Source organism: Rhinopithecus bieti, unplaced genomic scaffold (genome assembly GCF_001698545.2).
Source record: "Rhinopithecus bieti isolate Rb0 unplaced genomic scaffold, ASM169854v2 scaffold_7398, whole genome shotgun sequence".
Classification (NCBI taxonomy): domain Eukaryota; kingdom Metazoa; phylum Chordata; class Mammalia; order Primates; family Cercopithecidae; genus Rhinopithecus; species Rhinopithecus bieti.
In genome coordinates, this window is record NW_016805783.1 from 685,198 (window position 1) to 713,186 (window position 27,989).

General features: G+C 41.2%; 1 protein-coding gene across 1 annotated transcript; it reads left to right on the top strand.

Annotated features, from left to right (window-relative positions):
- LOC108530715 (guanylate cyclase soluble subunit beta-2-like) lies at nt 1-27,641 on the top strand. Its single transcript, XM_017873739.1, is given in 14 exon segments — nt 1-102; nt 4,281-4,380; nt 5,621-5,808; nt 7,224-7,335; nt 8,594-8,697; nt 9,710-9,926; nt 13,285-13,362; nt 13,365-13,388; nt 13,391-13,606; nt 17,322-17,470; nt 18,057-18,203; nt 24,228-24,382; nt 27,312-27,463; nt 27,544-27,641. Coding segments are annotated over 14 exon segments (1,842 nt in total).
- Nucleotides 27,642-27,989: the final 348 nt, after the last annotated feature.

The window sequence follows — 27,989 nt, forward strand, 5'->3', positions numbered from 1 at the left end:
ATGTCTGGCTGTGACAGGATGCTACGGACACTGGGAGGAAATCTCATGGAGTTTATTGAAAACCTGGATGCCCTCCACAGTTACCTGGCACTCTCTTATCAGGTAAGGCCACTTGAGTCTGGTCTTGGCTGCCCAAGAGGAAGCAAATACTGTGGCAGTCCTGGGCCAGCTCCCCACCTCCCCCTACGGAGGTGCAGTTGCAGGAGAACCCTCCCATCTGCAGAATCCTTGGTACCTAGTATTGGTGGGCCCAGGAGTTCTTTTTGGAAGAGAATGAAAAAGAAACACCTGCTGGCCACTTTTATAAACTGGGTCACAAAAACCAAAGGGATGGCCTTTTCAGATAGGGTGTGGTGTTGATTTGGAATTAAATCCTGGAGACTGATTACAATTGGAACAAAGGCTGGAAAACAGTCAGGTTTCAGTGCATTTGCAAAAGCTCTCCTAAGGTTTCCTGGCCAGGATGGAGCTGATAAATTGCATATGCAGCCAGATTCATGTTATTCATGTATCAGAAGGGAAGACTTGACAGGGCTAAGAGCCAGAATCAGAAACCATCCAACTCTGATTAACCCATGGGTGACCGACTGAGGTGTTAGGAAACTAATTTCCCTACTGGGATATGCCCTCCTGGAGTTCTTTCCTTGGGTTTCTTGTTTGTAGAGATCACTGGAAATTCAAATATCTAGATTCTCTTTTATTTTTTAGACAAGAAAAGGTGAAAGAGCATTTATATATATCATAATAACAGTTTATTACTTTATAGAAAATAGTTTAATTTTAGGGCCTTTGTACATCACTGAGATCTTCCTTCACCATTTCTATACTGGTGTTCATATCCTCCCTTTCAGGGTTGTCATGGGGACAAAATGGGATTGTGGATGTTAAAAAGCCTCAGCAACCCTTACACCTCTCATAGACAATACATGGGAAAAGTATTATTTTCTCCATTTTCCATATAAGGAATCAGAGGCTTGGAAGCCTTAACTGACTTCAATTACGAGTCATGAATAGTTGGGCATGAATAGCCAGGCCTGTCCTATTGTTATCATGTGAACTACTCAAGGGTAGAGGGAGTGGAAAGAGCCCTGCTTATGGGGTCAGATGGGCCCACGAGGCTGTCCCACTGGCTCTACAATTTAACAGCTATGCGATTCTGGCAAGTTAGTTGCGGTCTCTGAATCTCAATGTATTTTATTTAATAATATTTATTGGGTGACCAATATTTATTGAGTGATAGTATGTATCAAGCACTTTTTAAGGTATTGGACACAAACAGCCAAAAAGAAATAAGTAGGGAAAAAAATAACCTACCTCATAGCAATATGTGGATTATGAGAGATAGGATGTAAAAGTCTCTAGCATTGTAATCAGTCCAGAAAAATCAGCTTTCCATAAATAAATAATAACTCTATTCCTTCCCCTTTCTTTTCTCTCTATTCAATATGGCCAGTTTAATAATTACGATAATTTGCATGACAACCTCCTTTCAATTTCTTAGCTAAAGCACAACAATCAGGATATAAAGAAATACAGTTAGGCCCTTTTAATATTTTTTTTGCATATATTTTTTATTCTATGATCTTTTTTCTTTGCTTTTTTACAATTTCAATTTTTTAAAAAAGACTCAGAGGGTACATACGCAGGATTTTTACATGGGTATATGGCATGATGTTGAGATTTGGGTATGATTGATCCTGACACCCAGGTAATGAGCATAGCACCCAATAGTTTTTCAACCCTCGACCCCCATCCCTTCCTCCCTCCTCTAGTAGTCCCCAGTGTCTGTTGTTGCCATCTTTATGTCCATGTGTGTTCGATGTTTAGCTCTCACTTATAAGTGATGCTGGAGAAGCAATAGAATAGAACTTCTCTGGTGGTATTTGAGGACATTTTGCATATAATGAGATAAATAAAATATTTAAATATTATAATATACAAGTTGGAAGAAGATACATGCAATGATACCTAACAGCTATATAGTGCTTTATTCTGGGAAAAGTATTATAGATTGTCTCTTTAGGCAAAAATAACAAATTAAAATAATGTTCACTTTTTTTGTGTCTGTCTAGTAATTTGGCAGTGCCTTTGAGGCATACATTTCTGGTTATAACTGAGCCTTTAATCTTCTTATGCTTTAGCTAACCTTTATTGAGCGCTAATTATGAGGCAGGTGTTGGGCTAAGTAATGTGTCAACATTGACTTATCTTCCTGATGCCATTAGAGTTGGCAGTCTTATTTTTCCTATTATGCAGATGAGAAAACTGAGGTCCAGAAAGGTCAAGTAACTGTCCCCAAATCACCCAGGCATGGTGGCTGAGCTGGATCCAAACCCACACATGTCAAATATCACATGGCTTTAGGTGTACAGCCTTATTTCTGGGCTTTCTATTCTGTTCTGTAATGTTACCTAACAGCTATATAGTGCTTTATTCTGGGCAAAGTATTATAGATTGTCTCTTTAGGAAAAATTTTTTTTATTCTGTTATTCTTTGCCCTGATTCTCCACTTTTAAAAAGTCCTATTTGAAGCAAGAAATAAAAGTATAACTATATTATTTAGAGACTTAGTGACATTGACCAGAAGAACTAAAAGCACCAACTTTTGGAAGTGTCTCTGGGCAGGGGCTAAGGAGTGAGGGGCATGAAGCAGGATCATGTGGACTTTCTTTCAGGCCTCTGTATTCTGTTACTTTATTTTCACTATGTAGGATTTGGATATAATTTTAAAATTAACTGTTAATTTCCTATTTTATTGATGCTTTTTATATGTGCTGCCTCAACTACTCTTTATATTTTGTCAAGATATAAACACACATACATACAAATAAATATATGTACTTTCTCTAGGTACACACTTTTGAAATTATAAAAAAAAATAGTATTTGAGGGCTGGGCATGGTGGCTAATGCCTGTAATCTTAGCACTTTTGGAAGCCAAGGTGGACAAGATCATTTGAGCCTAGGAGTTTGAGACCAGCCTGGGCAACGCAGCAAAGCCCCCATCTCCACACACACACACAAAAAAGGTAGCTGGGCATGGTGGTGGTGTGCCTGTAATCCCAGCTACTCAGAAGACTGAGGTGGGAAGATCACTTGAGCCTAGGAAGCAGAGGCTGCAGTGAGCCGTGATCGTGCCACTGCATTCCAGCCTGGGCAACAGAGCATGACCCTACCTCAAAAAAGAAAAAAGATAAAAAAGTATTTGGGGAAAAAAAAGAAACCCATTTTCACTAACAACCTTTCACCGGAAGACGACAAAGATCTTGGAAGGAACCCATCTCCTTTATCTATTCCCTCATGGCCAAAAGCTGTGTGTCCAGGGTACTGAACTGTCTACTAACTAGCTAGAGACTCCCCCAGGCAAAGTCTCTATTCTTCTTCCCTAGTATACATCTCATTTACTGTAAAATGATACGTACTTGAATGTCAACATTTCTGGAGAAAGGGGATCTCTTCTGATGTATCCTTGAAGGTTCTACTTTTTTTTTCTTGAGATTGCTCTGTCTGTCGCCCAGACTGGAGTGCAGTGGCGCCATCTCGGCTCACGGCAACCTCCGTCTCCTGGGTTCAAGAGATTCTCCTGCCTCAGCCTCCCGAGTAGCTGGGACTACAGGCGTGTGCCACCATGCCCGGCTAATTTTTTCATATTTTTAGTAGACAGGGTTTCACCGTGTTAGCCAGGATGGTCTCGATCTCCTGACCTTGTGATCTGCCCGCCTCGGCCTCCCAGAGAACTGGGATTACAGGCACGAGCCCACTGCACCCGGCGGAAGGTTCTACTTTCTAAATGTTCAAATTGACATCACAGATGACATTATCCTTTTAGAACAAGAAACTGATTAATTCTACTTGCAAATTCTCTGATTCCCTGATGTGTTGGAAAGTGAAGATGCCCATGGTCACTTGGTGACAGGCCAAGTGTGGCAGAAACTCACTAAGGCTTCCTGTTACCAGCAGGCAACTGCTTTTGGAATATGGGTAGAAACAGCATGGCACGGTGCAAAGGCTCATTTGGGAATCAAATGTTGTTCTACCATTAACCTAGGTTTACCTTCCCTAAGCCTCAGTTTCTTCCTCTTAAAATGGAACTAGTACTTGCCATATAGGGTTGTTTAAAGTATAGTAGGTATAGTATAAAATTCCTGACATACAGGAGCAGAAACAGTGGGAATTTTTATGTGATTGGAGAGAGGGTTGGGATATAGTTCCGTAGGAAGCCTCAAAAGCATAATTTACGCAATTTGTGTCCACTGGGAAAAATGTGTGTCTTTTAATTAGGAGATGCATGCACCGTCGTTTCGTGTGGAGAGAGGAGCAGATGGGAAAATGTTTCTCCATTACTACTCCGATAGAAGTGGTCTCTGCCATATTGTACCAGGTATGGAAATGGTTTAGCTGAGCGCAGAGCTATGGGGCTTCTGAAGTGAGGAAAGTTTCCCCACAGATTCTCCAGGATGGCTAATAGCTGGCTACGGGTAAGAAGTTAAAACTCTCTTAGAATGTGTGACTTCATATCATCTTGACCACTGCTCCCAAAGTCCTTGAGCTTTTAAAATAAGTTTCCAAAATTCCACAAAACGAATAATTTGTATTTTCTTTCAACATTTTAAATTATACAGGTTTTTACATAGCTGTGATAATTCTGCATATATTATTTTGTATCAACTCTTTATTTGTATTTAGCATTGTAGAAAAAGCATGTTTCCACATAATCTTTAAAACCACATATTAAATGGCTGAATGATATTCCATATTGTAATTATCTTAACTAATCTCCTATTATTAAATTTTCCATTGATACTAATCTTTTGCTTTTGTAAACAATGCTATCATGAACATCTTCATGCATGCTTTCCATATATATATATATATAGATAGATATCTATCTATCTATCTATCTATCTATATATATGTATATATATATATATATTTTTTTTTTGAGATGGAATCTCGCTCTGTCCCCCCAGGCTGGAGTGTAGTGGAGTGATCTCGGTTCACTGCAAGCTCCGCCTCCTGGGTTCACGCCATTCTCCTGCCTCAGCCTCCCGAGTAGCTGGGACTACAGGCGCCTGCCACCATGCCTGGCTGATTTTTTGTATTTTTAGTAGAGATGGGGTTTCACCGTATTAGCCAGGATGGTCTCAATCCCCTGACCTCATGATCCACCCGCCTTGGCCTCCCAAAGTGCTGGGATTACAAGCATGAGCCACTGCGCCCGGCGCTTTCCCTGTATTTTGTATATAACCCTGGGATAGATGCCCAGAGGAACACTTTTAAAAACTTGATCCTTAATGCTTTTACAACTGAATTTTGCTTACATTATCTCTAGGTTTGTTTGCTTAATGAGTTAAATGCCTACCTGAAATAACAAACAAATGAATAGATGCCAAACTAGAAATTAAAGTGGCATGGATATATTTGGTATCCAAACATGTATAACTTCAGTCTCTGCATATTTTTATTTAATTGGCTGTCGCTGATGTCTGATTTGAAGCAGGGCCTGGGCTTGGTGAACTTCAGAATATTCATCAGAAGTTTTACAGTTTGATTATTTTACAATTTTTGTTGATAAAATTGCCTTCGGCCATCCCTCAACAATAGGTGTCCTTCTGCTGCAGGTATCATTGAGGCTGTGGCCAAAGACTTCTTTGACATTGAGGTAACCATGGACATTTTTGACATGAATGAAGAAGTGGAGAGGACAGGGAAGAAGGAGCATGTTGTGTTTCTGAAGGCTCACAGGAAGATGAGAAAGGCAAAGTCAGAAAGGCTACAAGACAGTCAGTGCATCGAGAGAGACCAAGAGGTACTGGGTTTGCTATGCCTTTAGAAAGAACAGTTGCACTTAAGTAGAGCTATCAGTCTTGGAAAAATCTATGCAAACAACAGAATCAACTGGACCTTTTGATTTTTTTGTTTTTGTTTTTTACATTTTCCTTTAAGTTCTGGGTTACGTGTTTTGAACATGCAGGTTTATTACATAGATATGTATGTGCCATGTTGGTTTGCTGCACCTATCAACCCGTCATCTAGGTTTTAAGCCCCACATGCATTAGGTATTTGTCCTAATGCTCTCCCTCTCCTTGCCCCCCATCCTCTGACAGGCCTCAATGTGTGATTCTCCTCTCCCTGTGTCCATGTGTTCTCGTTGTTCAACTTCCACTTATGAGTGTCTACAGCTATACCACCCTGAACATGACTGATCTTGGAAGCTAAGCAGGGTTGGTCCTGGTTAGTGCTTGGATGGGAGACTGACTGGACCTTCTAATAGTGGAATTAAGGCAGAGCTTCTCAATTTTGACACAACTGACATTTTGAACCAGATAATTCTTTGGTGTTGATGGTGTGTCTTTTACATTATAGTGTCCTTAGCAGCATCCCTGGTCTTTTCCTACTATAGAACCTCCTCCCTTCATTTGTGGCACAAAAACAAAAAAAAAGAAAGAAAGAAAGAAAGAAAGAAAAAGACATGTCTTCTGGCATTGCCAAGTGTCCGCATAGTGGGGGTAATGGATAAAATCATTCCCAGTTGAGGATTGCTGGGTTAAGGTTAAGTGGATATATACTGAGAAGCATTCTGGAATGTACCTGAGCCTGGAAAATTGTTCACCTATAAGAATAACCATATGAAGGATTTGAAATTTGAACTTGATGGTTTTTTTTTTCAATCCTTAAATTGATCTTTCCAGTCTTCAGTGCCCACTTCTGCAGCTGGAACCATTCATAGGTCCTGAGTCAACTCAAGACCCTGTACTTGGCCACCTCAGTTGCACCTGGTAGGGTGACCATTACCTGCTTAGGTTACCACTACATTAGGTGAATAGCTCTCCATGACCATAGGTTGTGAAAATACTCAGATTAGGATTAGTCTGTGATTCCTTAGAGTATTTTCAAAGTCCACCTCAGAGTCTGTTCACTGCAGAATCTCCAGCCACAGGAAGAAATGTTCATGCATGATTTTCTTGCCAGATAGCATCTTAGTTCCGTCTTGAGATTTTCTAAACAGTTATGGCTTTCTTTAATGGAGAAACAGTATGAAGACTAATTTGATTTAAAAATATCGGGAACGCTAAAATCTTGGTAGAATTGATCTTGTAAGCCCTCATGCTGTTCCTCTGGCCATGGCACAGTTCCTTAGTTAAAAGTGGACCCCATCACAGCAAATGGGGTTTGTGCTTCTCCAGTCATGTGACCAGGTGCCTATCTCCCTGCCATCTGCAGGCCCTCCAGGCAGCTTTCCTCAGGATGAAGGAGAAATATTTGAATGTTTCTGCTTGTCCTGTGAAAAAATCCCACTGGGATGTTGTGAGAAGCATGGTCATGTTTGGAAAAGGTAAGTGAGTGGTTCTCCCAAGCTCAGCTCTGAGATCAGAAAGACTGCTTGATTCTCGGGAGTAGCTGCCAGTGTACACTGACGGGGCCAAGCCCTCTGCGATTATCATGGCACTAGTTTCCGCAACACTTGGACTTGGCGACCATGGTTTTTAACTTTAAAATGCCAGGCTCTAATTGTCCTTCCATTGCCTCTCATTATTTGTGCTGGGTCACATGGAGACATCGTCTCTCCTGTCCTAAGAAAAAGTTTTTGGAGACACAATTGGAATCACTCCCAACAGGTGATGAGTGGAGAGAAGGAAGATGAGCACTGATGTGCCATCAGAAACAATGAATTTTCCACAGCTCCTCTTCCGCAGTCAGGCCTTCTCCATTTGGACACATTTCTGGACTGGAGATCTGTGGATAGCAACCCTAGTCACCCAGCAAGGCCACTAGATCAAGAGCCAAGAAAGCAAGTTTCTGGCTCTGTGCCTAAGGAGCTGTGTGACCCTGGACAAGAGTCTCCATCTTCTCATTTGCAAAATGCAGGCATTAGGCTTGCTAAGGTAGCCCTGTGGGCACTGAGCCCATCTAACGATTAGCACCTAACGCCTGAATCTGAATAAGGGCTCTGATCCACTGAGAGAAGGGAGTTAGGGTGCTCTGTGTCAGGGCTCAATGGGCCAGGTGACACGCATCTGGGAGAAGGTCTGCAGGGCTCAAAGGGCTGCATTTTGCGTCCTTCAAGCCATGGCAAGTGAGTCAAACATGCAATTGACATCCTTTGTCTAGGAGATTTTCATATCAAAAAGGCTCCATTTCGAATCTCTACCCCCTGCCAAATAGGACTGTTGGTTAAATTTTCACGTGCCACCCAAAACTGTCAGTCTAAAAAGCTCCATGGCAAATGTCCCTGATGCTGGGCCCAGAGCACACGCTCTGCTCTGCTGGCTCATTGTCTGGCTGTCACCATTTCAATGCCGACTCTGTGTTCATGGCGAGACGTACTCAATTGGCCCAGAAACTCTTCAGCGGCAGGCAGAAACTTGGCAGGGGGCAGAAGGGCTTCTCAACCTGGTAGCAAGTTTTCTGTTTGTTTTAATTTGGAAGAAGAATTGCCGTGGCCATCTGGAGATGCTGAGGGAGCCCATGCAAAAGAAGTGGGATTGCAGTTTGCTTGTGAAACACTTTAGATACTATCCCTATCCTGAGCTCTGCTCTGTGCAAGGGTGGCGGCAGGAGCTGCTTCTCATCAGTACTTTCTCTACATTCAGGGCATCTCATGAACGCCTTTGAGCCAATTTATCCTGAGAGACTCTGGATTGAAGAGAAGACATTCTGCAACGCTTTTCCTTTCCACATTGTATTTGATGAATCAGTAAGAGACGCTTCCCTCTATAGCTTGGGATTGGGGCTAAGCCAGGGAAGTGAGCATGATTTATAGTCCTTCATGAACAGTGGAGATTTTCAAGTCCCTGAGAAATCCCCAGGACTTGGGAGACTAGGCTTTACCCTGGCAGGACTATTGATTTCCTTTTCGTATTGTGGTATCCTCCAGAATCCAGAATGCAGGAGCTTCTTGCTAGGGTAGAAAGGGAGGTTTGAACTAGTAAAAGCATGGGAAAGTTTACCATTAGAAAAAAGGGGAAAAAGAAGTGACACTAAAATTCACTACATAAACAGACAGCAGAACACAATCAGTAGCAACGACAGGGTGGAATTCTACCCGTGAATTCTTCCCATCCTTGTGGCCACCAGGTATGTCTCTATCCCACCCAGCTTCACATTCTGCATCTTGAACATGGGGAAGCGCTCATGCCAACTCAAGCCACTGCTCTGTGAGAGTTGTGAGCATAACTATTTAAGTTTGATTGTTAATCTATTTCCATGGATAAAATGTATGTCAACTGAATTGATTAGGAACTCATTAAAAGGACACTTATTTTACTTCCTCCTTCTGTGTGTTCACTGGAGATAGCAGTGAAAAGCATCTCCCCCACCCCCTTGATGAATTTCTTCATCCAGACCTGGGTAATAGAGCCAATGCTATAGAATTTGCTAGTTTCTTCATTAGCAAATGATAGAGAGAGTGAGAGAGAGAGAGTTGTCTCAGAGCTCGGGAGGAACTATTAGCCCAATAGAGAGCTGTAACCTCATTTCTCTTTAGTTTAGCCTCTGAGCACTCTCATACTATTCTTTTCTCTTTCAGACATTAGCACAGATTTGATTGTTTCAAAAAAAATTATTACTTCCATGATGTTGATTCCATTACTGACCCCCTTTCCCGACAGTGAGCCACAGAACATGGCTAGAACGTTATTTCCAAGGGGAAGTTTATGGGGAGGGGGGTCACCTTCTATTCCTGTCTTGTATCTGTCTTCTGTGGATAGCTACAGGTGAAGCAAGCTGGAGTGAACATTCAGAAGTACATGCCAGGACTCCAAACCCAGAAGATTCAACTGGATGAGTATTTCTCCATCATTCATCCTCAAGTTACCTTCAACATTTTCAGCATCCCCAAATTTATCAACAGTCAATTTGTCCTGAAGACATGAAGAGAAATGATGCCTGTAGCATGGTAAAGTCAGACCACACTCAAATTTCGAGGTAATCACTCACTCCTTTCCTGTTGCTCCCTGCCTATTTGAGAGATTGATCAGAAAGGGAAGATGCAAAGTTTTCCAGTTTCCTAAAAAGTGGGCTAGGGGCTACATTGAGAACACATTTTCTTTTTTCTGACATTTCCACTTGACTTGATCTGTAAAGAATATATTTTATTTCCTCAACCATCTCTGGGTTAGACATAAACTATATATGTAATATAGTTACATACATAAATATAAAATTATATACATTATGTAATTATAAAATTCTGATGTTACCAAAATTTTCAGAATGTATGAGGTACTATTGGTATTAAATTAATGTCTGTATTTTATGTAGTAACATGATCATCTAACTCACTGTTAGTAGGGCACACATTTTGTTTTTAATTGAATAAAATGTACATAACAAAATTTACCATTTTAACAATTTTTAAATGTACAGTTCATTGATATTAAACACATTCACATGTTGTACTACCTTCACTACCATCCATCTCCAGCACTTTTTTTATATTGTGCAAAACTGAAACTCTACCTATTAAGCAATAACTCATTTGTCCTTCCTCAATTCCCTAGCAACCAGCATTCTACCTTCTGTTCCTATGAATTTGACAAGTCTAGATACCTCATATAAGTGGAATAATACAGTACCTGTCCTTTTATGACTGGCCTATTTCAATTAGCATAATGTCTTTAAAGTTCATCCATAATGTACCATGTGTCCGAACTTCCTGCCTTTTTAAGGCTGAATAATATTCCATTGTATGAATATACAACATTTTCTGTATCCATTCACCCATCAATGGACACTTGAGTTTCTTCCACCACTTTGCTATTGTGAATAATACTACTACTATAAGTGTGGGTGTACAAATGTCTCTTTGAGTCCCTGCCATCATTTATTTGGAATATATATCCAGAAGTGGCATTGCTGGATTTTATGGTAATTCTATTTTTAATTTATTAAAATTAGGAACTTCCATACTGATTTTCATAGTGGCTGCTGTATGTTACATTCCCATCAAAATGGATGAGTGTTCCAATTTCTCCACATCCTCATGAACACTTATTGTCTGCTTTTTAAAAGATAGTAGCCATCTTAATGGGTGTGAAGTGGTATCTCATTGTGCTTTCGATTTGTATTTCTCTAATGATTATTGATATTGAGAATCTTTAATGGCCATTTCTACTTATTCTTCAGAAAAATGTCTATTCAAGTCTTCTGTCCATTTTTAGTTGGGTTGTTTGCTTTTGCGGTTGAGTTGTAGGAATTTCTTATACATTCTGAATATTAACCTCTTATCAGATATATAATCTGCAAATATATTCTGTGTGTTACCTTTTCACTGTTGGTTATGTCCTTTGATGCACAAAAGATTTTAATTTTGATGAAATCCAATTTATCTATTTTCTCTTTTGTTGCCAGTGATTTTGGTGTCATATCCAAGAAATTGTTGCCAAATCTGATGTTGTGAAACTTTACTTCTATGTTTTCCTTTAAGAGTTTTATAGTTTTAGCTCTTACATTTAGGTCTTTGATTCATTTTGAGCAAATTTTTGTATATGCCATGAAAGGGCACACATTTTGAGCTATCTTTCTATCAGAGGAATGATTAGGTATTCCAGGGATAAGCACAGGCAGAGCTGGGGGGATGTCTGACGGGAGAATGACATGTTCTGGGAACCCGAGTGAAGTGTAGAGTGGAGTGATGGGAGAGGAGGCTGGCAAGATGAGGACTTGAACTCTATCGTGCAGCTGGAAACATGTTGAAGTGTCTGCCATTATCAGATTTGATTTTAGAATGATCACTCTGGAGGTGTGTGAAGGATGGGTCAGAGTGTAGAGAAAATGGATCCTGGGAGGCCAGACAGAGGCTGCTTCTGGAGTGCAGGAAGGAAGCTCTAAGGTGCTGTACTCCGGCAGTGGCACTGGGGTGGCAGTTGGAGGATAGACTCATGAGATAATTAAGGCAGGAGTTGCTGACCTGATGTGGGGGGTGGAAGAGAATCATTGGGATAATTATTAGCTTCCTTGCTTGGGTAACTGTGTGATGAAGGTGCAATTAACTGAAAAAAAGATATAATGTAATGTCTTGAGGCAGAGATTTTTGTCAGTTTGAGTTACTGCTGTATCCCCAGTGCTTAAAACGGTATGCCTGGCTCATCGCAGGGACTAACTACATGTGTAATGAAAGAACTAATAGAAAGAGAAGATTTGTGGAGGGGATTGAAGATGAGTTCAGTTCAGATATCCATGAACAGATACCTGATAGGGAGAACAGAAGAAAAAAAAAACACTGTTTATGGAGTTATTAATTTTCACAATCATCCTAGAGGGTATTTTGGCAATATGTATCAAAAGCCTTAAAAATGAGCATGTTCTTTGTCTAAGTATCCCGTGTCTAAGAATATATCTTTTAACAAACTAACTAACCATGATTATACACAAAGACTGCCTCAAGCTTATTCATCACAATGTTGTTTATACAATGATAAACTAGATATAATATACTCAATACTAACTTATTATTTAATAGTTAGTATGAGCAAGGTAACCAGCAAAAATTAAGATGCATATCTATATTTAATACTATGAAAGAATATGTTATATATTTTAAGTGAAAATTCAGATTATGAAAAGAAGATGCCATGTAATCCCTCTTTTTTTTGTAAAACAAAGATGCACTACAAAATATTAACAGTAATTATCCATGTGGTGTGATTGTGGGTTATTTTTACTATTTTCTTTCACTTTTTTTTGTTTTCTGCAATGAATGTGTACTGCTTTTACGATAACAACAAACATATCTATTTTTAAAGAAATACACATATTGAGTTCAGGAAGCAAGGTTTCTCTGGAAATTCAGATTCAGTCAGCATGGTGTAGGATGCAGCTGTGTGATGCTAAACGAGAATACCAAGACAGAGCCCTCAGGAACACTAACGTTTAAGGAAAGAGATTAAAATAATGTAAATAAAATTCAAAGAATTAGGGGACATCTCAGTGAGAAAGCAGTGCAGAGAAGTCCTAGGAAGTGAGATTTCAGGAAGGAGGGTCTGGTTAACATCATCAAACAGCAGAAGGGCTGAGTAAAGAAAAATCCAAGAAACTTGTGTTGGTATCAGTAGTATGGAGGCCCTTGATAGATGGGAGCCACTTCAATGGAGGCAATGGACAGAGCTGTTGGGGAAAGAGGGGAGATGAGTAAGGTCTCATGGACCTTGGGTAAAAGAGAAGGAGTGTGACTGTGCAGTGACTAGAAGCACACAGTGTGGGAGATGATTGGTTGTCTAGCGAGCTCGTCTCAGCCCCTACTGGTGACATACAATATTGTTGCATTTCTCTCCATGATGGCAAGGCCAGATGATCTGGATGGAGTCCATGCAGTGCATGGTGTACCTGTGCTCTCTGAAGCTCCGCAGCCTGCACGAGCTGGAAGACTCAATATGCATCTTTCTGACATCGACCCGATGACACCACCAAGGATCTCATCCTCCTGAACCAGCAGCGGCTGGCTAAGATAGAGTTGTCCAACCAGCTGGAAATGAAGAAGAAGGAAGGGCTACGGGTCCTCTCCAAGCACTTGGCCACTGAGAAGAAAAAAACAGAGACCTTGCTTTATGCCATGCTGCCCAAACATGTGGCCAACCAGCTGAGGGAGGGCAAAAAGGTGTCTGCAGGTAAGGCACCCTCTCCTGCACAGGGACCTCTGAGCAGAAGGTGGTATGTCTTAGTGGTCAGGGCCACAGGTTTTGAAGCCAGACAGAAGTGGTTTTGAATTCTGGTTCTGTCACTTGTAAGTGACATGATCTTGGGATAATTACTCCACCTGTGTATTCTCAGCTTTGTTCTCTCTACATTGATAATAATAAAAATAATACAGGAGTAAAACATGAATTATATAAAATTGGTTGTCAACTACACACACATTAGGTTCTCTAAGAATGTAAGGATGTATCCTGAGACTGGCCTCATTACTCAGTGACAATGAGTAGGGTTCTTAACTGTAACTAAAAATAATACACTCGCACACTGGTTAAACCACAGGGTTCCTCTGAGGACCATTCTGGGACAGTATACTATTTATGGAGGCAGGGATGCCGTGTTTACCCTGAACTCACTTTCCATTTGTCATGGGACTGTGTTCATTCACCAGACACGCCTGGTGAACTTACTCTGTGCCAGGGTGCTGTTCCAGATCTGGGGACACAGAGGAGTTTATAGACTTGTGAGTTTCATAGATATATGCAGAATAAATTAATGGATGTAGAAATGACCAATGGCAAAGAAATTAATTTGCATTAAGGAGCAATTATTGTGCCAGGATCTGTGTTAGACATTTTACATGTGCTGTTTCATTAAATTTTCTCAACATTTCTGTGAGGGTGGTATTGTCCATACTATATTGCTGAGCAAATTGACATTCAGCACAGCTGATACGTGAAAGAGCTGGAAAGTAACTGTGTTAGGGCCATCTAACTTCAAAATCCATACTCTTTCCATCACATAAGGTGCTATGGCAACACAGGGACAAGGAAATTAATAATAAAGAGATGTCAGGAGAGAAAGAGATAGGGTGGCCAGTTGGGGTTGTGGAGGCACCTCTCAAAAGTGTGTGACACTTGAGTTGGGCCTTGAGGCTGAATTTCAGCAAGCAAAGAGGAAAAAGGCATTTCCAGAGAATGGGTTACTAAGAGCAAAGGTAAGGCAATGTGCAAATAAATACCATGGGGCATGTTCCCAGAGCATGAGGTATGTGGAAAAGTGGGGTCTGGTGAGGCTGAGTGGGTAGGGTGAGGTTCAGGTGATGCAGTGATTAATCTGGACTATTAAGGAAAAGGAAATTCTTTTATTTTGTAGGCAGTGAGAATTCACTGAAGTTTCTTCTTATTATGGAAGTGACATGATGAGTTTTATGAATCCGATTTGGGCTGTAGTGTAGTGAATGCGTGAGGTGGGGCTGAAAGCCTGTAAGGGCGCAGCTGATTGATGGTAGAGGCCTGAACTAGGGCAGCCTGAGGAAGAATCAGCAGGATTTCCCCACTGACCAGATGGGGAAGGTAAGACAGAGGGGGCAGGCATGGATCTGAGGCTTCTTGCATGGAAAAATGGGATGATTTATCCTAAGACAGGGCCAGAAAGAAGAGCAGGGTTGGGGGAGAATGATAAGGTCCATTTTAGAACCACTGAGCTGGAGATGTCTGTGGGATACTCCACATAGGATGATCAGAGGTAGGAATCTTAGTGAGAGCTCAAGGGAACATTGTGGCATGGAGCTATTCATCTGGGAGTTATTGCAATATGGGTGGGGTTAATCATAGACTCTGTGAATGGTGGATAAGATCACCTAGAGGACAGGAAGTGAGAAGAGAGTGGAGTATTACTCTTTAGGGAACATCCAGTACTTAAGAAGGTTGAGAAGCCAAGGAAAGATATAAAACAAGGAGATCAGAAAGCTAGGAGGAATGTGAAGAGAGGATGATAGGCCAGAAGCCAAGGAGAAGAGAAAGTTCCACGAAGGGGGAATTACAATTAGAGGCTTAACTAACAAAGAAGACACCCGGCTGTGTTCAAGGAGTCATTGATTCACTCACTCAATATTTATTGAGCATCTACTATGTGCCAGGCCCTGCTTTAGGTGCTTGGGATACAGCAGAGATCTAAACTGACAGTCTCCCATCTCATGGAGCTTTGTATTCTAATGCAGAGGTAGACAAAAACCAAATAAACCATTCCATACAAAATATTGGACCGGGCGCAGTGGTTCATGCCTGTAATCCCAGCATTGTGGGAGGCTGGGCTGGCGGATTGTCTCAGCTCAGGAGTTTGAGACCAGCCTGGGCAACATGGTGAAACCCTGTCTCTGCTAAAAATACAAAAAATTAGCCGGGCATGGCAGTGTGTGCCTATAGGACAGCCCAGCTACTTGGGAGGCTGAGGCAGGAGATTTGCTTGAACCCAAGAGGCGAAGGTTGCAGTGAGCCGAGATCGTGCCACTGCACTCTAGCCTGGGTGACAGAGCGACACTCTGTCTCAAAATATATATATATATATCATGTCACATGTGTATGGAGTGGGTGAAAGGCAATCAAGCTAAGAGGATAGCCAGTCTAGGGGCTGTTTTATACAGGGTGGTCAAGAGAATTCTCCCTGAGTTGGTTACATTTGAAATGTGAGTAACAGGCCCTGTAGATATTTGAGAAAAGTGTCAGGCAGAGGAAACACCTCTTTTTTTAGGTGTAGAAGCCCGAAGGCAGGAGGTCCTTGGCATGTTGGAGAAACCCCATGAGGCCAGTGTGGCCAGAGTGGAGGGAGCTGGAGGGACATAGGGTCAGAGAGGCGGCAGGGACAGAGGTGGGGGGCCTCCTCTGTAGGTCAGGCCTGGGTTGCATTGGGTTGCACTCTAAGTGTGATGGAAGTCATGCAAGATTGGAGATTGAAGAGTGGGAGATCTGACTTAAACAGGGCATCTGGGCCGGGCGCGGTGGCTCAAGCCTGTAATCCCAGCAGCATCTTTGGGAGGCCGAGGACGGGTGGAAATCACCGGACGGTCAGGGGGAGATCGGAGACCATCCTGGTAACATGGAGTGAAAAACCCCGTCTCTACTGAAAAATACAAAAAAAAAAAAAAACTTAAGCCGGGCAAGGTTGGCGGGCGCCTGTAGTCCCAGCTACTTGGGGAGGGCTGAGCAGTGAAGAGCAATGGGCGCTAAACCCATGGGAGGCGGAGCTTACAGTGGAGCCTGGAGCATTCGCGCCACTGCCACTCCAGCCTGGGTGGGACAGACCTGAGACTCTGCTCTTCAAACAAAAACAAAAACAAAAAACAATAAATAAAATAAATAATAATAAATAAAAATAAATAAAAAATAAACAGGGGCCATCTGGTTGGAAGTTAGCATGAATGGGGGCCAAGGTGGAATCAGGGGCATGACTTACGAGCAAGTGTTGAGGACAAGGTAGCTTCCCTGCCATACAAAGACGGGGAGCTACCACTTCACAGTGACCAGTCTCTGTCAGCCCTGTCCCCAGGTCTCCTGTAGCTCAGGTTCTGCTTGATCCACTTACTAGGAGCCCTTTCTGTCCTCCCACAGCACTGGTTGCATCTTACTAGAAGCATTTGTTCACTTTTATGTTTCCTTCATTCGACTGCGGGCTCCTTGGGGGTGAGGGCCTGGTCTGCTTGCCCCCTGTGATATGATTCTCCTAGTGTGACTAGCTTGCAGCGGGCACTCAGTAAACGTTTGCTGAGTGATGCTGAATGGGGAATGGTGTCTGGCTCCTTTTCCCACAAGGCACAGGCAGGTTTGATTCTCAAAGGGCCTCTGAATCCAGAATTCATGGACTTATTAGTCTATCTCCTTGGTTCTCACTGATACCTGGTTTCTGTTGTAGGAGAATTTAAAAACTGCACGATTCTTTTCAGCGATGTGGTGACATTTACTGACATCTGTGCTGCCTGTGAACCTATACAAATAGTGAACATGCTGAACTCCATGTACTCCAAGTTTGACAGATTAACCAGTGTGCACGCAGTCTATAAAGTAAGCGTCTGTGCAGTGTGGGGTGTTACATGGTGTGCTCATGCAGGGCAAGTGCTTGATTCTAAGTCTTCCTTTGCCTCTGTCTTTACTGGTCTGGGGTTTGGTGTGGATGAGTGTGGGCTCAGAATAAGAGCTGAAAGGGAATTGGAAGTATTTTAGGAATTCTAGTTTTTAGGAATTCTTTTTACAATACTCAGTGCTAAGATGGCACTCTGGTGCCCTTGAAGGGCAAACACCATTGCCCTAGAGCATCGTTCTCCTACTCCTAAATTCAGCAGAAAGTCGAATCCAAACAATGTGTTATCTCATATATGGCATCACATGACTACCCCAGGACCTTCTTCTTCTCTGGAATTTGTTTCCACCCAAAGCAGAAAGGCCTTTGGGCTCTTTTATGGTTGTTTCCTGAGTCCTTTTCCTTCTCACTTCCTCCCTCATGCTCTTCATACCCTTAGCAAAGAATCCATCACCAGCTTTAATATAGTCCCTTTGTCAATATATGCAAAATGAAAAAAAAAGCGTAGTGACATGTTTAGTGCATGAAGGAAACCCTCTGAATACCTATTTTTTTTTTTTTTCCTGACAGGTAGAAACAATAGGAGATGCATATATGGTGGTAGGAGGTGTACCAGTGCCTACTGGAAGCCATGCTCAAAGAGTGGCTAATTTTGCCTTGGGGATGAGAATTTCTGCAAAGGAAGTGATGAATCCTGTTACTGGAGAACCCATCCAGGTAGAGGGCAACTGAGTACTTGGTTTAATGCCAAACATCTCATACACAAAAGTAGAATTCTGCTTATGTGCTTAGGTGATTACTGGGTAAGTTGCCATCATTAAAATGGGTAATGCATCCTAGTCCTTTTCTTCTCTTGCATATGTTCCTAATAGAGATATTCCTAAGGCTACTATAGTCTCAACTTTTCTCAAATTTCAGAGGAGGCTGCGGTGCTCAAGGTTTTCCTACAATTGACTGTAAGCTTCCTTTGTCAGTAACTTAGGACAGTGCTGAGCAGTTCTTCCTATTTATCTAGCAGGGCTCAATCCATCTTAAAACCCAGCTCATTTATAATTCCTGCTTTTTTGTTCAAGCATTTCAACAAGTGGTTCAGGTTTACTGAGCAGCCAACTTTTCCTGCTTGTGAAATTGTGTCTCCAACATGCCATCTGACAGGTTCAGAACTCAGGCTGAGGTGTGAAGCTGCCTGCAGTCAGCAGGCCAGGCACCGTGATGCCATAAGATATTCAGAATGGCTTTCCTTCCACCACGTGGTCACTAGCGAGACATCTGCTCGCCTTTCTCACAGAAAAGTACGTTTCCAAGTCTGGAAGTTTGTTCACACTCTAAAAGTTGAACAGTTTTGGAGATGAAAAATGAATGTCCTCCTCCCCTGGCTCAGCAGATCCTAATGCTCCTAGGATGGCTGAGAGTGGCGTCTGTCTGCCTTTGATTTCTAGATCCTTCTCTTGCTAATATCATCAGAAATTCGGAATAAATGAGTCAATTCAAAATAAAGCCAATTATAAGATGGACTATGATTTTTCCACATTATAACCTTTTTACAGGACAGTCTGAAAATGTGCTGCACTTACTCTGACCATGGTGAGTTAGAAGCTGAGAAACAGTGCAGCTCATGGCTACAGAGTTCACTGTAGTCTTCTAAGTAGAAGCTGGCCTTAGATAGTCACAAGAACAAGACAGCGGCCATAATGACTCATTGCAAACACTGTGTGCATCAGTGGAATAAAAATCCAATGTAATAAATAAAAAATCAGGATGGGAGGTAATGAGGGAAGAGATATAAGAACGTTAGATAAGAGATAAATGTTTCAGTTAAGGGACCCTTGTATAAGTCACTGGTGAAAAAATAAAAATAAAATGGAAAGTGTGGTGTGTGTGTGCGCATGTGTGTGTGCATGCGTGTGTGTGCATGCGTGTGTGTGTGTGTGTGCATGTGTGTATGAAAGGGGCATAGCACCAGAGATGAAAATAATGCTACACCAATAAGAATGAAATAGACAGTGAATTCTGGGAAACACACAAGGTGGATTTACCAAGAAAAAAATAGGAAAAGATGTTAGCAGTTCCAAGGTAAGAATATGGACATAATTAGGGGCATCATTAAATATCCACCAGAAAGAGCATATCATATGGGTTTATTCGAGGATGTAGGGGAACGAACTGGAAACACTTTCTCTCTTAACAGAATTATGCTGCCATTTCTACATTTAAAAAACTATTTTGCACTGAGATATTCTATCATTTTATTCATATAGCTTTAATATACATTTACTGAGATCCGTCCATGTATGAGACAGTATTACTAGGTGCTTTGAAGGGTTCAGAGAATCCTCTTTTTCTAGAGGAAGTTACAATTTTATTTCAAGGAGAAGAAAATCTAGCAAGTAAAAACAACAAGCAGCCTGATTAGGATGTAGAAAGCTGCAAGAGACTATTGCTCCCATGCTAGTAGTTTTTTATTTTTTATTTTTATTTTTATTTCCCACCAGAAAGCAAAGGAATCAAAGTAAACTAAATTCCAGGAAGTAACAAACCCTTTCAAAAAGAAGACCCTCATAATTGCATTCAATCCTGGCAGGGCAGCAGAAGAAGTAATCTTCCAGAGGTGAGGGTAGGGATAAGCCCGTCTAAATTTTAGTGGATTTTTAATGGTCACAGGGCTGAAACAACAGGTTACAATGCCAGAGAGCAGCAGACACAGAGTCTGGACCCATCTACCAACTCTTCCTCATAGGCCAAGTGCAGGGAGTTAGTCAGCCAAAGACTAGGACAGGAGAGGAGAGCTGAGAGAACTCCCGAGTCCCTGAGGTGTTTGGGGCCTTTCCCAAATGCAAAGCGGTGGCCCATTAAAGGCTAATGTTAGAGTAAGATAACCGAGAGAAATCCAACTGAAGTACTCTTCATCTTCACCAAGTACACTACGATGACCTTTTGAAGTCTGAGGGCAAGGAGGAATGGCAGAGAAAATTTTCCCAAAGTGCAGAGGGCCAGGGTGGGACTGAAGAGCAAAGAGACTTCTGAAAATCTCACTGTTGGACTGTACTGGAGAAGGAGATCTCCTACAACTCCAAAAGCTGGTGGATGGGCTGTACAGCACTCAAGGTCCTCAGAGCCTTGCTGGTGCTCAGATTCTAAGTTCTGCTGTACTGAAAGTTCTGATTCAGCCTTCATAATATTTGAAACCTGTGGTGCATGGAATCTCCCAATATTTCCAGAAAAGCCCTGACCCAACTCAAATATGGATTAGATTACTCCCCATTCCAGCAGCCTAATTCTGAAGGGATGTAACATTTTCTGGGGGATAAATGTTATCTACGTCAGTCTCTACTGTATTTTCACCCACAATATGGATCATTCAATTAAATAATGAAAAATATGAGATGCAAGAAGAATCAAGAAAATGGTAATATAGTGGACAGCCAATAGAGAAAATAGTCAATAGAAGCAGGTCCAAAAATAGCCTAGATGTTGGAATTATCAGATAGAATCTTTAAAATAAGTCTGATAAATGTTTTAAAGAGTCTAAAAGAGGCAAAACAAGTGTGAAGATATGGGAAATACATACATACTGTCTATATTTATATCTCTATCTATATCTAATAGAAAACAATGATCTCAGAAATCAGAAATAAAGAATTAATTTTATGGGCTTAACAAAGACTAGGCACAGTAGAGAAAAAAATCAGGGAATGTGGAATAGAAATCATCCTAACTGAAATTCGAAGAAGAAAACAGAGTGAAAAAGGGGAACAAGACACTCTATATCTGTAGGACAATATCAAATGGACTCCTATATACATAACTGAAATGCTAGACTAAGAACAGAGTGAGAATGGGTAAGAAGAAATATTTGAAGAGATAATAGTCAAGAATTTTTCAATATGAAGGCTATCAATGCACATATCCAGAGCTCAGCAAACCCAGGCAGAATAAACACAAAGACAACCACTTCTAGTTAAAGTATACCAAAAACCCTACCCAGTGCACTAAGGTAAGAAGAAGAAATATAAGGCATTAAGTTTGGAAATGAATGAAGAAATGAAATTATCATTATTCACAGAACAAATAATGGTGCACCTAGAAAATCTTATACAAACTACAGGAAACTACAAGTTCTAATAAATGAGTTTAGCAAGGTCATAGCATAAATACAGGAAAATTATTTAAATTTTTATATGCTAAGGACAAAAAAATTGAAAAATGAAATAAAAAGAAAATAAAATTATTTGGATTTCTAGGAATAAATCTAACAACAGATATACATGGCCTCTATGCTTAAAACTACAAGATATTGCTTAGGGAAATTAAAGAAGACCTAATTAAATGGAGACATACACCATATTCATTGGAAAACTCAATATATTTAAGCTGTCTGATTTCCCCAAATTGATGTATAGATTCAGCAGAATACCAAACAAAATCCCTGCAGGCTTCTTAGAAAATAGTCATAGGTTAATATAAAAATTTATATGGAAATGTAAAGAACTTAGACTAACCCGAACAATCTTAGAAAATAACAAAATTGGAGGATGTACACAACTAATTTTAAGACTTATTCTAAAGCAACAGTAAAAAAAAAATACAGAATTAGATTGGGAGAAGAACAGAAAAAGAGACCACTGGAGCAGCACAGAGTGTCCAGACATAGACTCCACGTTTAGTCCATTGATTTTGACCAAGGCATCAAACAATTGAGTGGGGAAGGCAACCTGTTTTAAAAAAATGATTCTGGTACCATTGAATATCATATGGAAAGAAAAAATGTACCTCACTTCTACCTCACCCCATATACAAAAAAATCATTTGATATGTATCGCAAATCTAAAAATAAAATCTAGAATCATAAAGCTTCTTGATGGAAATAAAGAATAGCATCATGACTTTGGGGAAATAATGATTTTTTTTTTTTTTTTTTTAGATAAGACACAGAAAGCACTGACCATGAAGGGAAAAAAAAAAAAAATGATAAATTTCATTGTTACAGGCTGAATTGTATCCTACCCAAAATTCTTATTTTGAAACTCTAGTATTCAGTACCTCAGAACATGATTGTCTTTGGAGCTAGAGCCTTCACTGAGTAAAATGAGGCCTTAAGAGTGAGCCCTCATGCAATGTGCCTGATGTCCTTATAAGAAGATGAAATTTGGATATAAAGAGACACTAAGAATGCATGTGCACAGAGGAAGGACCATGTGAGGACACACAGCAAAAAGGTGGACAATCTACAAGCCAAGCAGAGAGGCCTCAGGAGAAACCAACCCTGCCCACAGCTTGATCTTGGCCTTCCATGCTCCAGAATTGTGAGAAATAATTTCCATTGTTTAAGCTACACAATCTATGGTATTTTGCTATGGCAGCCTAAGCAGATGAATACATTCATCAAAATTTAAAAATTCTGCTTATTAAAGAAAATAAATACACAAACCCACAGACTGATAAAATATTTGTAATACATACATATATGTATACAACTCATACACATTAACAATAAAAGACACAGCACAATTTTATAACAGGCAAAATTTGGACAGACTTTTTACAAAAGAAAATATGTGAACGGCCAATGTGTGTGTGACAAAGTGCTTAACATCATTAGTCACCAATTTAACACAAATTAAAACCACAGCGAGATATCATTTCACACCCTCGAGAAGACCAAACGATGGTGAAAATGGGAGCATCTGAAAGTGTTGCGTCGCTGATAGAAATGTAAAACAGTAAAACAACTTTGGAGAATTGCTGGGTAGTTTTTTTGTTTGTTTTGTTAAAAAGTAAAATTAAATATGTATCTACCTTGTGACTCAGAAATTCCACTTCTAGATATTTACTTAAGAGAAAGGAAAACATGTCTACAAAATATCTGTACAGAAATGCTTATAGCAGCCTTAATTTTAATAGATTCAAACTGAAAATAATCTAAATGTTCATGAAAAGGAGACTGGATAATGAATGTGGTGTATTCTTACAATAGAATACTATTCAGTGATAAAAATAATGAACTACTGATACGTAAGACAATATAGATGAATCTCAAAACATTGTGTTGAGTAAATGAAACCAGATAAAAAGCAGTTTATACTATATGATTGTACATATGTGATATTCTAGGACAGGCAAATCATTCTTTGGTAAAATAAACACAAAAGGCCGGGTGCAGTGGCTCATGCCTATTTTCCCAACACTTTGGGAGGATTAGGCAGGTGGATCACCTGAGTTCAGGAGTTCGAGACCAACCTGGCCAGCTGGCCAACATGGTGAAACCCCATCTCTAATAAAAATACAAAAATTAGTCGGGCATGGTGGCGGGCGCCTGTAATCTCAGCTACTCTGGAGGCTGAGGCAGGAGAATTGCTTGAACCCGGGAGGCGGAGGTTGCAGTGAGCTGAGATCGCACCACTGCACTCCAGCCTAGGCAATAAGAGTGAAACTCCATCTCAAAAAAAAAAAAAAAAAAAAAAAGAGAGAGAGAGAAAAGAAATGAGAATGTAGTTATCTCTGCTGAAGAAGATGGGGAGAGAGCTTAACTAGAAGGTGCACAAGATAATTTTGCAAGGTAATGGAACTAGTTTACATTTTATTTTGGCTGGCGGTTACAGGGATATAAGCACTTGTCAAAACTCATGGAGCTAAACACTTTACTATCTGTTTTTTAAAAATTTTATGTAAATTATATCTCAACTTACAAATAAAAGCAAGAGTATTAGATGGTCTCTTTTCAGTGATGCTCTCTCTGTACAGATCAGAGTGGGGATCTACACTGGACCAGTCTTAGCAGGTGTTGTAGGAGACAAGATGCCACAGTACTGCTTATTTGGTGACACTGTGAACATAGCTTCTGGGATGGAAAGTCATGGGCTTCCCAACAAAGTGCACCTCAGCCCCACAGCCTACAGGTAACCTTCCATTTATTCATGACTTCCTTTGTCCCTCCCTCTTTCCAGATCTTATAGAGTGCCTAGCAGCTGTGGGATGGGGTAGTGGAGGAAACTCGTGCTTTTTCTTCCATGTCTCAATGGCTTACAGAAGATATTGTGGCAGACAATAAATTTTGTTGCGCTTCTAACTGTAACACAGTTTTTACTCTCGAGGAGCATGTAGTTTAGTTCAGAGAACAGCAAATTATAACCCCACAGACCAAATCTAGTCTGCTGCTCATTTTTGTAAATAAGATTTTCTTGGAACACAGCCATGCGCTTTCATTTACATATTGTCTATGGCTGATGTCATGCTACAAAGGCAGAGTTGAATCATTGCAACAGAGACCATATGATATACAAAGTCTAAAATATTTACTCTGTGGTCTTTTATATAAAAAGTGTGCTGACCTTTGGTCTAGCAGAAGAAAAAAGAAAAGTTGCAGTTAATTATTTTTAAAGTGAGAGGAGTACAATGATACATATGTGCATAAAATAATGCAGTTTCTTGAGCACTTACAATAGGCCACATTCTATTCTAAATTCTTTCATATGTTAATTCATTTACAGTTGCAACAGCTCTGTGAAGATACATTATTATTATGTACATGAAAGAAAAGGCACAAAAAGGTTAATCATTTGCCTCAGGACCAGGTAGGCTAGGAAGGAGAATAGCCTACATGCAGCCCACGAAGTCAGGGTACACAGTCCTCCCTGTAACTGCTGCACTCTTATCCCCAGGGGAGTCACAGAGGGTGCCATGAGAGCCCAGGCAAGGGTGCTTGACCCAGTAATAAAAAAGGGCTTTGTGAAGGAGATTCCTGAGCTGAATCTTGAAAAAGGAGTTCCAGAGTAAAATTTAGCCAAAATTGGGGTATTGGGAGTAAAAAGCAGGTACAGGCTGACATGTAGAAGAGGTGCAGAGAACTATAAACACCTGAGCTTTTCTGTGTTGGAAAATATGAGACAGGAGTGGACAGCTGCACATGCCTTGCTGAAGGGCAAGGGCCCTATGCCGTAGGTGAGGAAAAGCCCCCAAGGAGAGTGAGGTTGAAGACAGTGACAGGGTCAGGGTACTATTTGACACTGACCACTCTAGAGACCCTGAAAGGACATACTTGAGGACCAGAAAATGAGATAGATGAGACCTGTTAGGAGTTTGATCTGAATCAGAACATTAGTGGTAGCAATATGGGGGAAAATAAAACCAGCTAAACTAGTTAGAAATGGGGGAGGAGAAGAAGGGAGGAGCCCGGGTCTCCATTCTGGGTGACTAGGGCTCGAATGGTGGCCCTGCCATCTGCAATGGGACAAGTGAGAAGTATCCCAGATCACAGGGGCAGACAATGAGTTCAGGTTGGACACATTGGGTTCAAAGGAACTGTGGAACACTCAGCTAGAGGTACCACAAAATGGATGGATGAAGTTTGGAGTTGAGTTGTTCAAGATCCAGACTTGGAGTAAGCAACATATAGGTGGTAATTAAAGTCATGAGAGTTGATGAGATCAACCCAGGGAAGGATGCAGTATGCAAAGAACAGTGGGAAAAGAAAGAAATCCTGTGCAGAACCAACATTTAAGTGGCATAGAAGGAAGAGGAGCCCAGGGAAGAGACAGGAGAAGAAATAGTTAGAAAGGACCAGAAGAGTTCAGGATGAGAAGCACGCTTGTGGATGACTGTAGGAAGGAGGAATTGAACAAAAATGTCAATTGTAGTAATAAGGATGGAAAAATACTCACTAGAGGTTTTGGGGACATTCTCAAAAGTGGTTGTAGTAGAATGGTGGGATAGACATTGGGCTGAAGAATAAAAAGAAGAGAAAATTTGTATGGGATTAAAGCAGGTGAGAGGCTGTTTGTTTGCTTCTGTTTAGGATGGAAGAGACATAAGCACACTGAAAAGCAGAAGGAGGAAGGCAAATGGAGTGGGAGCTGAAGATAAGGGTGGGGTGGCCAATGGAGCAAGGCCCAGAGGTGGTGGGAAGGGGGCATGGGTGAGGAGCCCCTGGACAAGAAAGATACCTCATCCTCGGAGATTGGGGGACAGGATGGTGTGGTCATGGGTGAGAAGTCACAGGCTCTCACCTGTAATTAATGTAATTTTGTAGATGAATCAGGGCATAAAGTAGGAGGCACAGCCACCAGCATATAAGTGAGGGGAGCAGATGCCAAATGGGAGCACATGAGGAGTGTGGTGAAGGTCTGAACTCTCTACCAACCTGGCCAAGGACAAGGGAAGGCTCGATGGACTGCCGAGGCAGGTGGTCATGAATTTGAATCCTCGTTGGTCTGAGTGGTTCTTTGGCTTTTCTCCAAAATCACTTGGTGGCCAGTAAATAAATAAACAGGAAAACATTTTGTAATTACTCTGTAGCTTTGTCTCTTTTCATGGTCCCTACCCTATAGTCCTCCTCTTCAGTTCCTCTGCAGACAGAAATTATGGTGGAGAAAGCTTGGGTAGTTAGGATGAGCATAGTAGCAAGCGTGGGGTATATAGTGCACTTGGGGAAGATGGAAAGAAAAGTATTGATACCCAAGAGCCTTACGTGGCAGAAGCATGAAAGGTGGTGTTCACATGGGCACTGACAGCACGGTGTGTAGAAATGTGAGCGATGCCCATATGAGGGGTGAGCTGGAAGGAGGAAAATTGGTGGCAGGGTTGGGAGGGTTCTGGTGGGTCCCTGTGCTCTCTTTTGGCCTGTGGCATCCTGTTCAGAATATCTCATCCTCACTTTCCCCACGGCCTCTGTCCCCCTTCAGCAGGCTGATGTCTGGGATCCTCCCTCCTCTGCTGTTGTGTGTCCTGTGTCCTGGACTTTTCTTCTTGAGTAGTCCTTTGCATTGTAGCCAACTCTTGAGTTACAGACCCACAATCATTGATGTCTGATGCATTTTTTTTTCTGTGCAGTGCCTTAAAAAATCAAGGGTTTGAAATCATTGAGAGGGGTGAAATCAAAGTGAAAGGTAAAGGGAAAATGACCACACACTTTTTGATCCAGAACTTGAATGCCACAGAGGACGAGATCATGCAGAGATCTAAAACCCCACTTGATCACAAGGGTAAGCAAAAAAGAGAAGCTTTGCCATTAGTGTTGAGTAGTTTTTCCACTAACCACCTCAGATATGTTTAGTATCTGCAGGGTCAACACAGATGGTGTCCCTGCCCACCACCAAGTTCCAAGGCTCAGTTCAACCATCTTGCCCTGAACACTCTTCTCTTGTATCCTGGTTATTATGATGTTCTTTGAGCTGGGCTGATAGATCCAGCTGAAGAGTTCTACATACATTTGTCTTCAAGGTTCTTCTCTGGGCATTTCCCATGCAGCTCTCTGGTAGCTGGGGAATGATTTGTGAGTGCTTCCTCTGCTCCCCAGCCTCAGAGGCTCCAGCACAGGCTTCCCTCGCATGCTGGAACATTTTGCCTTTCACATTTTGTTCTAGCTTCCAAAACTGGGATGAGGGACAAAATTTGTGACTCAACCAACTCCAGGAATGACAAGAGGGTGGGAGTTTAGGGTAAAACAACCCAGTGCTAAGCTGGACCAGGGATTACTGTGTGGCTCATGGCACCCCCAAAAAGAAGCTG